Source organism: Amphiura filiformis, chromosome 18 (assembly GCF_039555335.1).
Source record: "Amphiura filiformis chromosome 18, Afil_fr2py, whole genome shotgun sequence".
Lineage (NCBI taxonomy): Eukaryota > Metazoa > Echinodermata > Ophiuroidea > Amphilepidida > Amphiuridae > Amphiura > Amphiura filiformis.
This window is the reverse complement of record NC_092645.1, coordinates 15,103,806-15,117,281: the sequence shown is the minus strand read 5'-3', so window position 1 is coordinate 15,117,281 and position 13,476 is coordinate 15,103,806. Positions and strand designations below refer to the sequence as shown.

General features: G+C 37.0%; 1 protein-coding gene across 1 annotated transcript; it reads right to left on the bottom strand.

Annotated features, from left to right (window-relative positions):
- Positions 1–1,531: 1,531 nt before the first annotated feature.
- On the bottom strand, positions 1,532–5,458 carry LOC140138979 (uncharacterized). The gene is made up of 2 exons (XM_072160759.1): positions 5,171–5,458; positions 1,532–3,209 (listed from the first exon to the last, which is right to left on the bottom strand). The coding sequence occupies exons 1-2, from the start codon at positions 5,431–5,433 to the stop codon at positions 1,532–1,534; spliced, it is 1,941 nt and encodes a 646-aa protein (XP_072016860.1). The 5' UTR covers positions 5,434–5,458.
- Positions 5,459–13,476: the final 8,018 nt, after the last annotated feature.

Here is a 13,476-nt window from a genome sequence, read left to right as displayed (position 1 = left end):
ATATAATTGTGTTCATCTGCTCAGTGATGTAGCAAGGACTTTTGCATGAGGCGGGGCAGCAAGGTACATTTCAAGGTGGGGGACAAACTTGGATGAAACTGATAAAAAAATGAGCTAAATGGTACAACAAATTTGTCCAAAATAGGTAAAAAGTACTGTAGAAACAAATGCATAAAAATCTTAAATATCAGAGCAGCCAGCATCCCACAGGGGCAAGACTTCTCACGGTGGATATGATATGGTGGCAAGAAGACTTGCTTCGATCATGATCTAATTTCAAGCCATTGATTTATATGGAAAAGATACCAAAATATTATACTTCTAAGTTCTAAATGATAATCTCCTCTCATACCATTCACATTAAATAAAACATTTACATGTACACAAAATATACAAAATTTACCAACCGCGAAAAGACCCTGACCGCGAAAGACGGGTGACCGCTAGTATAATTAAACAAACAAAATATAACAAAAACTAAACAAACAAAATTAAACACAATATGAAGCAAATAACACATCGTTGAATAAATTTTCTATACACGTAGTTCGTGTTATCTAAATTTTGGTAATGAAGGCCCAGTGAAATAAAAAAATTATGCTGCCTAAAAACATTACCTATCCCGAAAAATGTGGACTCTGAAAAGTGATTTTGCAGCTGAGAGATTCCCTCACGAGTTGAATCATGTAGTTATCAGATCAGAAATAATTATACATGTCCCATTGAACCTAATGTTAGCAGTCTTATAATGGGATTCTAAGATGTACTGGAAGCAGGTGAAGGGCAACCATAATATGCGACCGTACACAACGAATGAGCCGTAAATTCGGCCCCGGTCAATTTAGTTTTATTTCGTGTTTAGAAAATATATATCATAAGCATTAAAATGGTATATCATTTGCTTCAAACGATATCCAGAAGCGGGGTTATGGTTTGTTGAACTTTGCTCCTTCAACAACGGTACCTTTTTTTTTTTTTCTACATGTGTCTCTTTTTCCACATTGCTGGTAATAAATATCAAACAGTCATAATTGGCGGTCATTTCAAATCACCCCCAAGTCATCGAGGTTCAGGAATGTCCTCTCATTGTTAATTGTTGGTTATACATACCTAGACAAAATAAAATGCTTTGTAACCCACCACTTGAACAGGATTTAGCCAAATCAAACAAAGCTAAAGACCAGAGCTATTTAAGAATTCCATAGAAATAGGTAGAAGCTTATTATCCTCTTCAACGATAGGATTATTGATTGATTTAAAAGGTCTTCGACTAGCGCTATCAAAATGAGATACATGTCGCACCAACTTGAGGTACCTATGAATACGACCTTCATGCAAATTTCACACTGTAACTCAGAATACAATTTAGAACATTTACGGCTCATTCGTCGTGTACGGTCACATATGGGCAAAATATGTTTCGTGCGAGTTACAATGCTAGCAGCGATGTTCTGTCTCAATATATATGAAGACGTCCTAGTAGTTCAGCACATCATGAAACCCACACGGTGACTAATGAAGTCCTGACGTCCTACTTATGACGAAAGATTTTTACACGAGAAGATTCCGCAACTGCCATCTTCTTGTCGTTCTGCAATAGCGCTATTCCCATTGGATTATTGATGCCCTGTGTAAGACATCGTAAGTACACGCCTTTAGATGAGAAGCAGTAGATTCCTGATGGTGACCCATAATTACTAATACATATCTCATCATTCATGCTGCAGCACACACCCGTAGGCCACCAACTAGACACACCTGTAGGTGCAGTTATGGTATGCTGAAGAGTTCCACTATAGTCTAACAATTGAACATCTGAAACCCCACTAAGACTCACGATGATATTACCCTGTGATGTTGTGGTAATAAAATACGGGTTAATGCTAACATGGAATGAAGTGATATGTGTGCCATTGAGATCATGGATGCTGATGTATTTCTTGTTGGTTTCTCCTACCAATAGTTGCCTCTTATTATTGATAGTCAGTCCTCTCAAGTCTGTTCCTTCTGCATCTGATGCCACACCTGTTGGTGATATCGCTGTGAATTGGGAGACATATCGACCATCTGATCCAAACATTCGGATGTTTTTGACATTATAGCATGACACGTAGAATTTCCCATCAGGACTGACTGCTACATTCCAGGCACAGCATGATTGCTTATCAAGATTGAATTTAAACTTCCCATCAGAATTGTAGACTTTTACAAGTGATGATGCTGATGATGACCAATTTGCTACGACAATATCTCCTGTGGGTGTTGTTGAAATACCATAGGCACCCGATACTTTGCCAGCATCATCTTTGTCTCCAAACGCACTCTCCATCTCCCATGAACCATCTGATACTTTGCTTGGTAAAGGTTTCACATCTATAAATTCCCCGATGACGGTAACGTTCATTATCCTGGAATCAGCCTTGAACTTAGGTAGTTCGGTAATATCTTGTGAGACACTATCAGGTACTTCCTTGCACAATTCCTCAAGTGAGTTGCTGAGCTGCTTATAAACAGATGCAATATCAGTATCAGATCCACTCCGAAGAACTTGCTTAGCTACTTCTCGCGCTGCTTGAAATCTGACTTTCTGGCTCTGCAAAGTTTCTTTGGACGATTGGATCTTCTTTCGAGATAAAGCTATGGTCTTCTCTTGTTGCTTCAACAGCCGTCTACGCTCCTGTTGACAGATATTACGAACATGCTTCTCTATCTTCTCTATCTCCATATCAATCTCAGCGATAGATTTCTTTTTGTTTTTATCCAATTTTTGCTGGGCGTTATGAGCATCTTGTAAAGCTTTGTCGACTTGCTTTTCGGTAACTCCATTTTGCTTGACTAACACTTCGATCTTCTTCCGCTGGTCTGAGACAATGCTCTTTAAGGTGACGTATGTATGGCCTGGTTTTGAGTGATCCACGACTGTACAATCTCTGCATATCAGGACTCCACATGTCTCGCAGTAAAACCATAATTGCTGGCCTTCGTGCTCCTTACAAGTTGCTTTCTTCTTATCTGCTAAGTGCTTCATGTTGACCTTTCCTGACTTGATGTCTTCTAACTTGATAACCTGGTGGGATTTCAGTAATTTCTTCTGATGAAGTTGAACGCCCTCTTGACAGAGAAACCCATTGCACTCTAAGCAGCGAGCCATGACGTCATTGCCTGTTTCTTCGCAACACACACACGGTACGTTTCTCCCTCGAGACGAGCTGAAAAGATGGAAACAATGATGTGTTACACGGTCGGTTACTTCAGCCATTGGACCTGTAATAGATCTCAAGTTCTTTATTTCCTCAGCTTCGTGCTTCAACAAATCTATAAAACATTATTGCTAAAATTATCATATTAACTTTGATGACGTAACCATTAAAAGACAATACTATTAAAAAGAGATATCCACATTCATGTGTTTCCCACTGGCGTATAATGCCTTTTCTCTACAGGCAAACTGGGGAAAAGGACAAAGATATCGAAATATCGAAGATGGAAGGTTTTGGTTGTCATATTTCTAATTGTTATCAAAGTTCAACGATCACGAAATGCATTACTTTAATATTCGAATAATTATGATGATTGGTATATAATTCGCGATAAAAATGTTTATATATAAATAACTAAGGCCTGCCCTTTGTAATCTGAGATGTACATGATGATAATATTAATAAAGATCAAAGTACATGCAATATTTTGCTTGTTATGATGGGCATGCAAACCAAAGAAACTATTTACATCCGCCCTTACTATTCACAGGACCTATTGAATGAGACGAAAATAATCACGAAATGAAATGGATTGGTCCATTTCACAAGACGGTACGTCGAGTGAAATGAAACAATGCACAATTAAACAGCTAATATTTGTGTTTTATCAATCCAGAATATCATATATCATTGTCCAGAATACTAGTATACTCATTTATCAACACAGCATTAAGTTTGACATAATTATATATCCGATCATTTACCCACAACAATACTATGGGCGTGCACACCAATGAACTGTCTAGAATTTATGTACGAGTGATAAACATGATTGTTATTTTGTAATTTTTCATATTTGAACGTTTCTGTACTGTTTTCCTAAGCATTTTTTGCGCTAGTTATTTTTTTTTTTTAGGTGCCCGTAAATGTGCGCAAAAAATCGCTTGCAGCTCCCTTTCCACCTGCCACAAATTGCTTCTCCCTCCTTTTGGCTTTTGTCTTGCCAGACAAAAAACTTTTGGACCCTCCCCAATTTTACCCTTGCCCAGGGCTTTAATATAATTATTGCACAGACCTTTAGTTATTATACATGGACCCAAGCACCTTTGTGAAACGCTTAAATCGTGAAAAAAAATGGCTGGCGGATAACATGTTGTCTTTACATAATGGGGAAAACAGAGTTTTTTTGTTTTTTTTCGGGTCAGAGAAAAAAAAAAGTCAAGTTATCAACCAGTTTGTTAATAAAAACAGAAAACAGTTTGGAAATTAATACCATGATATGGACAATTCAGGGGCAAAATAGCCTCAAATACATGTCGTTATGAATTCGGCAGACGGCCGAATCTTGATTTATTTTGAATTAGAGAACAAGGGATTAAGCGCTTTTCGCTCTAGATGGCAGCATATCAATTTTCCAACGGTGCTTGCTCACCGTGAAAGTAAGCGAAAAGTGGGCGGCACACAGGGTTAGCTTACGGTGCAACGTAGTACGATCGACGATCATCACCGTTAAAAATTGATATGCTGCCCTCTTGAGCTAAAGCGTTAATTCATAAATAATTCATACATAACATTGATTTACTAAAAGCCGAATACGGATTCGACTGTTTGCCAAATTCATAACGATGTATCAAGAGTGTGTATTGATCAAGTTGTGTCTGGGGAGACCATAACAAATAATATTTTTCAAAAAGTTAATTCAAGGCTTACATTTTGTACCGTCAAGGTTTGTGTCTCAATCAAACTATATAGGCCTAATATTAAACAAAATTATGTTCTGCACTCATTCAAAGTCATTATGACTACATATAGCGTCTGCCTGTTAGTCTGGTCTGAGTAAAACCAAAACGGCTTCAGACTACCGAAAACAAGATGGGCAGAATCATGTATCAAAAGTTTGTCAGGGATTAAGGTTGTAATCACAGAATATTTCGCAAATGGTGGTTTCCAATTTTTGATATTACCCTCACCTTGTGTTAATAAGAGATGACACAAAGACATTTCCAGGCAGACCATCCACCCCATTGGATGGCATCGGTGTAGTCTTCTTACAATTCAGTACAGGACACGTCACGGTTTCCTTATTAGGTTTACTCCATTCTCGTAAACATTCCAAACAGAACGTGTGAAGACACGGTAGAGCTTTGGGTTGGTTGATGATCTCATTACAAATACCACACCGCGCAAGATCTTTGGGTGGATCGAGAGAGGGAGCAGGTTTGGATGACGCCATGTTGAATGAATGTAAGTTGAGTAGAATGTTGTTATTCTAGGCTATGCTTTTTAGGGCGGTGGCGTGTGGCGGTTATCGGACTTTGTTCTATGCGGGTTTCTGATATACAGTGCGAGCATTAGGAGGCAGATTTGACAGAGATAACTTTTTCATAGCTCAATTAAACTATAACGCGATGTTAGCCAGGCAAGTACCTCGTCGTGTGGAGCAATTTTCTCAACGTTGAGCGTTGGTCAGCCTAAAATAATTATCGCTGCCTAAAAAATGATTCCTGCTTTTTTACCTCTTTCTAGTTTTTTCACTTTTCATGTTTTTGTTTTGTTTTTGTTTATTTTGTTATTGTTGTTTTTTGTTGTTGTTTTTGTTGTTTATTTGTTTGTTTTGTTTTTTTCCTGGTTTTAAGCTAATTTGTTTCAATTTCTCTTAAATTTTGGCCCCCGCAAGGTCTTGTTCAGGAAAGCAGGAAAAAGGTCCCGCTTCATTTATTTTGAAACCCCAAACAATAACAATTGTGATTTCCTACCCAAAACAAGTACTGGCATTTTTCTGCCACGCGGTATAATAAGGGATTTACACTTATGCGCACTTGGGTGTTACGTAGCACAGTGTCGACACCCAGTGTTATAAATATAAACGTAATACTCCGTTGGTGAGCGAAGGGCGATTGGTATTTCACCGAACGCAAGAAAAGGAGACCTATCTGATTGGCTAGAAATCGATCGCTTGATCGCTCAGTGGTGTAGTACAAACTCAAAATGGAGACATGTATTCAATTCGATTGAAATCGATATTCTATTATTGACGCAGATAAGGAAAGTCGATAATGTAGATACAGCACCTGGATCTTACACGGGTTCCTTTATATAATTCGTTTCTCAAACAGTTGAATATATCACAATTTTAACTTTTGATTTCAAAATCGTTACTTATAAAATGCAGTAAAACATCCACAGCAAAATACCGGTCCCCGCTAATTAGTGTATTTAATTTCCAGTTAGTGTATTAAAAATAAAACCTTGGATTTACCTGACAACAAATCAAATTTTGTTGTAATAGAAATACCATATGGGATACTGATCATATACTTATCATACTGAAAACATAGAATAGAAACTGTGTGGCAGGCTCTGTGGAATCTAATATCGTCTGCTTAGCCTGAGTCGCTCGGCCTATCTCGAACAAAATCGCCATGCGTAGCTGTTGAAAAACGAGAGGATTCATCGTACTATCACGGCAATTTTTGACACGAAGATATAGGGATGATGACGCTGTGCGTGGGCGTATTATAATTCGGGTTTTAACACAAGATTAAATAAAGCTAGACCATGTAGACAGGGAATGCATATGTCGCATTTTGGTGAATATTTCTCCAAGTCAAAATTCCAACAAAAACAGTTTCTTCGATATTATTCGTTTTTGACAATTAATAAAAAAAATTCAGATGGATTCGTCAAGTGTTTGCCATTCTATATACTATATAATTTAATATGTACACTTATACTTTATACCACAAATATAATGTAGCAGTGATTCCTGGGTTAAGATTAGCCTTAAATAAACAAAATATATAAAGACAAAGAAAGACACAGAAAAAGTCAATCGTGAGACTAACACTGAGACAAAGGGACAAGTGGTTTTGCCTTATATAAAAGGTACACCCGAGGCGCTTAGAAGAACTTTTGGCACCTACGGGATAAGAGCGAGCTTCAAGCCTACCCAAACGCTAAGACAACTGCTTGTTTCCCCAAAAGACATAACCGAGAAGAAGGACATAGCTGGGCCGGTGTATTCTATGCCAAGGACAAACCCGTAAGGGTCAGTGTTCCGAATCCTATATCGGCGAGACAGAAAGATCACTTCGCACTAGATTTTTGGAACACCGTCGCCCCAGCTCCACCTCGTCTGGGGTCTCCCAACATATTCACATCGAGTCTCCCGGCCATCATATAGACTTGGACAAAGTTCAAATTCTGGACAAGGAACCCAGATATTTTGAGCGTGGTGTGAAGGAGGCCATCTATATCAGAGTGAACCAGCCATCGCTGAACAGAGACGGGGGCCGATACAAGCTACCTAGAGTGTACGACCCGATTTTGGGGTCAAGTGTCCGAAAGGTCGCTGACCTCTAAATTGGGTTGCCAGTCTGCTGATGAAAGTCGAAGTGTCGACTGAAAATTCCAGGTACGCAAATTGATGTGTTGTGATCAAAGGTTTAAACCTCTAAATTATGTTTACTACCAACACAGATGAACTTTCATTCTAAAACAAAATATACTGCGCCAATAAAGTATCCTTACACTTGGAAAAATAATCACAATTTCAAAACTAAACAATATTGGGGTAAAGTTGTTTTTTTAATAGATGCACTATCTAATTCTGCACATTATGACACCATATTAAATCCAATGTGACCTCAAGAAGTAAAGTTACAAGCAATTGAATAGACGAAGGTCCCGTTTTAAAAGTGACAAACTGGCCTATACAAGGCGCAAAAAGATTCCAACAAGCGCAACAAAGAGGCAACACAGTTTCTTCAACGAAGCGTTGTTTAAGGGCAGAGTAATGGGAGAGAACATGGACCTTTTCGAGCTTCATTATTTCTGAATTGTATGTCCAAAGTATATAAAACTGTACATTTTTGGAAAGGATATGAGTCAAGGAATCCCATGGTGACGTCAGATTTGTTCAAAAATGTCAAGTTTTTGAAAAAATCATAAAAATTCACCTTTTTACCCCAATTTTTTTTGTTCGGAAAAAAAATTCAGTTAGCTTTTCATGAAGAAGAGACATGAACTTAGGGAAGGTTTTTTATTTTTTGAAATTCGTCTTTTTTCGAAATATTGAAAAAACATGTGAAAAAAGCCACTTTGTCACTCTATTAAGCAAAAAATTGCACATAATGGTGTATATTTTTGTTTAAAACTAATATTTTGAAAAAATGAAAAACCTTCCCTAGACTTTGATGTACTCTAAAGGATAGTGCAAAAAGTTTACCCTTTACTTGCATATTTTTCGAGTTATCTTGTCACAAAAATCACGCAATATTGTCAAAAGTGAACTCTGAGAAATCGACGTTTTAGTAAAAAAATGTCAAAATTATGCACAAAAAAACGTCCTTAAATTTTAAAACGGTAAGACTTTCACACTTGTAAAAGCTGTATCTGGTGCATGGTCTAAATATGCATCTTTTTTGCACCAATGAATCTATAATGTCTGCTTTCAGTGCGCCAAAATTCAAAATCTATATAAATAAAAGGAAGTCGCTAAATCTTGTGCGCGAATAGACTCAGAGATGATTTCACTTTCAGCTCTGATTTATTGGTACATTGATCGGGTACATATTGCCATTAAACCATCTGAGGTTCATTTTTGCAAAAATTGGTGGTAACTAAGAGAATAACATAAAAACTGTCGTGTTGCTATGCAAAATCGATCGCAGTGGCATTGTGGGTAATAAGGACAGTGTGAACCGCGTAATAATATTTCCATTAAAAAACCATACGCAGAGCAACATTGCCCCGTTTTCTGCCAACTGCGAGGTGGCCAAGAAATGATTCAGGCTATCTAGATGCACAACAGCGCATAATTTAATAATGATCTTACGAGCTTTTCGTCCCTACGCAGATCTACGCGCCCCATTTACCGCCACTGCATCAAGGTTGGCAGCCAAGAAATTAAGGCTACGACGCGTGAATCAGGTCTTTGCGTCATCACTAAGGTAACGTAGGAAACAGTGGTCTGGTAGTCTAGAGTGGTGATAGTGCCTGCATGGAGACCCGGGGTGCAGACAGTCAGTGTACAATTTCATTATTTATTCTAGGCCTATGAATCGTCCGGAGATTGAGGAATATATACGGGAAATGCATTGCACTTTATTTGGTTGAAAACGGTCAACAAATATGGTTAAATAAACCGGAATTTTTGCCCGGGCCTTTTTATTGTCAAAACTCAGTGGTAGCGAGTACCGTAACTAACTGGCAGCGCGTTGGTGTTAGTGCGTTGGCGTACAAGGGATGTGACTCGCACGCACGGGTCGCATATGCATAGGCCAACTTTCCGTGCCAGAGAAATAGAAAAGAAAAGAAAGTAGGACAAAACTGAAAAGGTAGGCCTACTATGGATGGGTTATGGGTACAGGGTTGTGGATTAGAGTAAATAAATAAATAAATCTATATAAATAAACGGAAGACGCATATGCATAGGCCAACTTTCCGTACCAGAAAAGAAAAGAAAGTAGGACAAAAAGGGGTAATGGGTTTGGTTAAGAGATTACCAAAATGATAAAAATCGTAAGGATACGGGAGGCAGGAAGGAACCTAAAAAATGAAAGAATATATAAATAAATAAATAATTCATGAAAAAAGGAAGCTAAAATAATGAGAACAGAATTAAATACAAACGGGAAATCACAAGCTATAACTTATAAGCAGGAAATATGAAAAATGGGAACAAAATAATAGAAAAAAAATCCTAAAGCTAAAAGGACAAATCTAAGTAAGGGTAGATTTATCAAATAAAATGAACGGGTTTCAATAAATAAATAACATGGGAACGGAAAATCACACGCTAATCAGCATATATCTATTGGAACAAAATAGATTTATGTAGAAGAAACTGAAAAGAAAGAAAGAATAAAATGAATAAAAAAGAAAAGAAAGGGAAGACAAAAAAGATAAGGGTATTGTACAGGTTACTAAATGAAACGGGAGCAAAATAAAGAAGGAAAGAAAGAAACTAATCAGGAAACGTAAGAAAAAAAAGCTAAAATTAAAAACTAATCAGAAAATATAAGAAAAATGAAGCCAAAATAATGAAAACAGAATTAAATATATTAACATAAATAACGGAAATCACAAGCTAAGCAGCATAAAAAAAAGAAGCTAAAAGGAAACGTAATAAAGGACAGATTTAGAAAATAATGGGAATGCGGTTAGGCCTAAATAAATAAATAACATGGAAACGGAAAATCCCAAGCTAAATAGCAATTTTTAATGGGAACAAACTAGACCCATGTAGAAGAAACTGAAAAGAAAGAAAGAAAGAAGCTAAATGGAAATGCAAGAAGGAACAGGTTTAGAAAAATAAAATTTACCTTTTCAATGATTCTACCTTTTCAGTAATTCCTCCTGTTTTAGTGATCGCTCCCATTTACTCATCTAGCGGGGACCCGCGCGAAGCGCGGGTATCCCGCTAGTAATTAAAAAATGTAAGTGGCATTTTGACTGCAAATTTTTGTTTTGTTTACACCACATTTGCTGGCGTTAACAACATACCGAATGCGCCTTGACTGCGTTGGACATACGCGCAGAGTTGCGCCGCGTCACGCGACGCGAAACGCGCGCGTAATCACAATATTTCGCATTCGCGCATTTCTGACTCATTATTTCCCGCCAATTTACTAAGCTGTCTTGAGCCATGTGACTTTTTAGAGTTGAAAGGAGTGAAATAAATCAAGCAAAAATACGAATAAATATTAGCAAGTTGTATATTATCAGTTTCAAGTGAAAGAATACATATTAGTGTTGATAAATATCAAAAAATCTCAAATTCGGTCGTGGACGAATGTGTCTTCCATTACTCTGGCCTTAAAGCAGTTTTTATTTCAGTGTTTACTTCTCTGTACTTTTCATAACTTTCATTTTATTAGTCAGTTCTTTTGTTTCAGTTTTCTTTTTTTCCTTTTGTTTTAAATTAAAGCCAAACGCACTCTCAAACCAGATGTCTGGTCTGAGAAGTTTTGAATAGGCCCGTTTGTCACTTTTAAAACTGGATCTTCGTCTAATCGAATGCTTGTAACTTTGCTTCTTGAAGTCACATTGGATTCAATTTGGTGTCATAATGTGCAAGATTAGATAGTGCATCTATTGAAAAAACAAATTTACCCCAATACTGTTCAGTTTTGAAATTGTGATTACTTGTAAGGATACTTTATTGGCGCAGTATACCGTATGTGACGTGTCATGTCAAAAGCAGACACTTTTGGACAGGATCGTGAATGGAGAAATATCCAAAAATCTGCCCGGGGTGATTTTTCAACAATTTGGGTTTGTTGCGAATTTGTGATGTTATTAATGTTAAAAATATTGTCTGATAGTTTCAGACCGGAATATAACTGGCATCTTGAATTTTTTGAGACATTTTTCAATGTACTTCCTACTCTCAACATTGTCAATAATATTTTTAAATTTCAAAGGCCGATATCTCAATTTCCAATTTTATAATACCATAGCTTACGAACTAAATATCTTCGCTAAGGAATGTCCGAATTCATTGGGGAAAACGGCGTTGTGGGGCAAAATATCTCTTTATTTAAGATATGTAAAAACCTCGAAATTGATAACCTGCCCAAAAGTGTCTGCTTTTGACATGACACGTCACGTCACATATATACATGCAAGTAATGAAGTAGTTTGAAGTATGAAATAGTGAAAATCTGCTGTAATCAAACACTAGTTTGTCGACATTTTGAGCATAGCCCTTAATTTTAGCCATGGACAAGGCATTTCGTGATCCTCAGCATCATCTCCCACTTTCATTAAAAAAAAGTTGAGATTTTTATATTACTGGAAACCTCTGGCTATATTTATGTACAAAAATATTGTGAACTTTGAATTTCGTTCTGGTATACCAAAACGAAATTACAACACATTGTCTATGGAGCAGTGTAATACACATAATCATGCATAACTCGCAAACACAAAATTGGAATCAACTGAAATTTTGGAAATAAGCTTTTTTTCGTGGATATCAACTGAAAAATGTCATAAAAAGAGGATGATATGATCACGAAATACTCCTTTAAAGGGGGTCTCCGGCAATCATAACATTATGCCTTATATGTTAGGCCAAGTAAAATAAAAAACATGTTTCACGTCCGGGGTTGTGAAAAAAAAGGAGGAAGAGGGGGCTTTTTATTTTTTATAGCAAAATCGGTGTAAATACCCAAAATTAGAGCTGTTTTAGCATATATACAATAATGCCTGGAAAAAGGAGGCCTCTTTTTATTTGTTGTTCTGAGAGATAGGCTCCCTCTAACTATCACAAAACCTTATAAAAGTGTTTCTTGTATAATATTAGCAAGGCTATAGAAAGCATCTCTACTTCCTAGACATATTTTTGAAAAGTGATAACTGAATTTCAAAAAATAAAAATGAAGAAACCTCAAAAAAGGAAACGGGAGGGACGTGAAACATGTTTTATTTTTTATTTGGCCTTAGAAAAAATAATTATCAAGCATGAATCACATCGTTTTATTTAAAACAAACTCATATTGACCATAAATACAAATAAAAACAATCGGCTCTCAACACGCGATGTTCAAAATTCCCGCACCAAAAATTGTCTAAGTGCAATGACGTAATGGTTATTTGTGCTCCATTGTCGTCATTTATTGCACTCGGCAATTTCGGCGCCAGGGAATTTTAAATATCGCGTGCTGAGAGACGGATGTTTTTATTTGTTTTTATGGTCACTATGAGTTTATTTTAAATAAAACCACATGATTCATGCTTGATAATTATTTTTATTTCTCATAAGGTATAATGTTGTGATTGCCGGAGACTTCCTTTAAGCATGCCTGCGCCACTGCCGAGATATGAAGGCAGTCTCCAAATAGGCCCCCCTATCTATTGAAATATAAATAATGTATTATTTGCATTTGTCACAAAAATGATCCGAGTGTCTCCTTTTGGATTTGAGAAAAAAACCTTACAAATTGGGACGTATCCATTTGAAATTACACCAACCAGCAAGTTAATTCCCACAGTAAAGGATAGGGTGCCTGTACTGGAAGACCTTGGCTGACTTATGAATTCTTGGTTCAGTTTACCTGATCCCGGGACCTGATCACAAAGCGAAATAAGATTAATTCAGTAAAGGGACTGGCTTATGAGTTACTATTATCATATCGTGGGTTAGGAGCCTGGCAGAAAGCCTCAACTCACAAAGGATTCCTTTGTGAGTTAAGGCTTTCTGGTTCTCAACCCTCGATATTATGTCATATTTTGTACTCATACACACTATGAAAGCATACACAAAGCACAG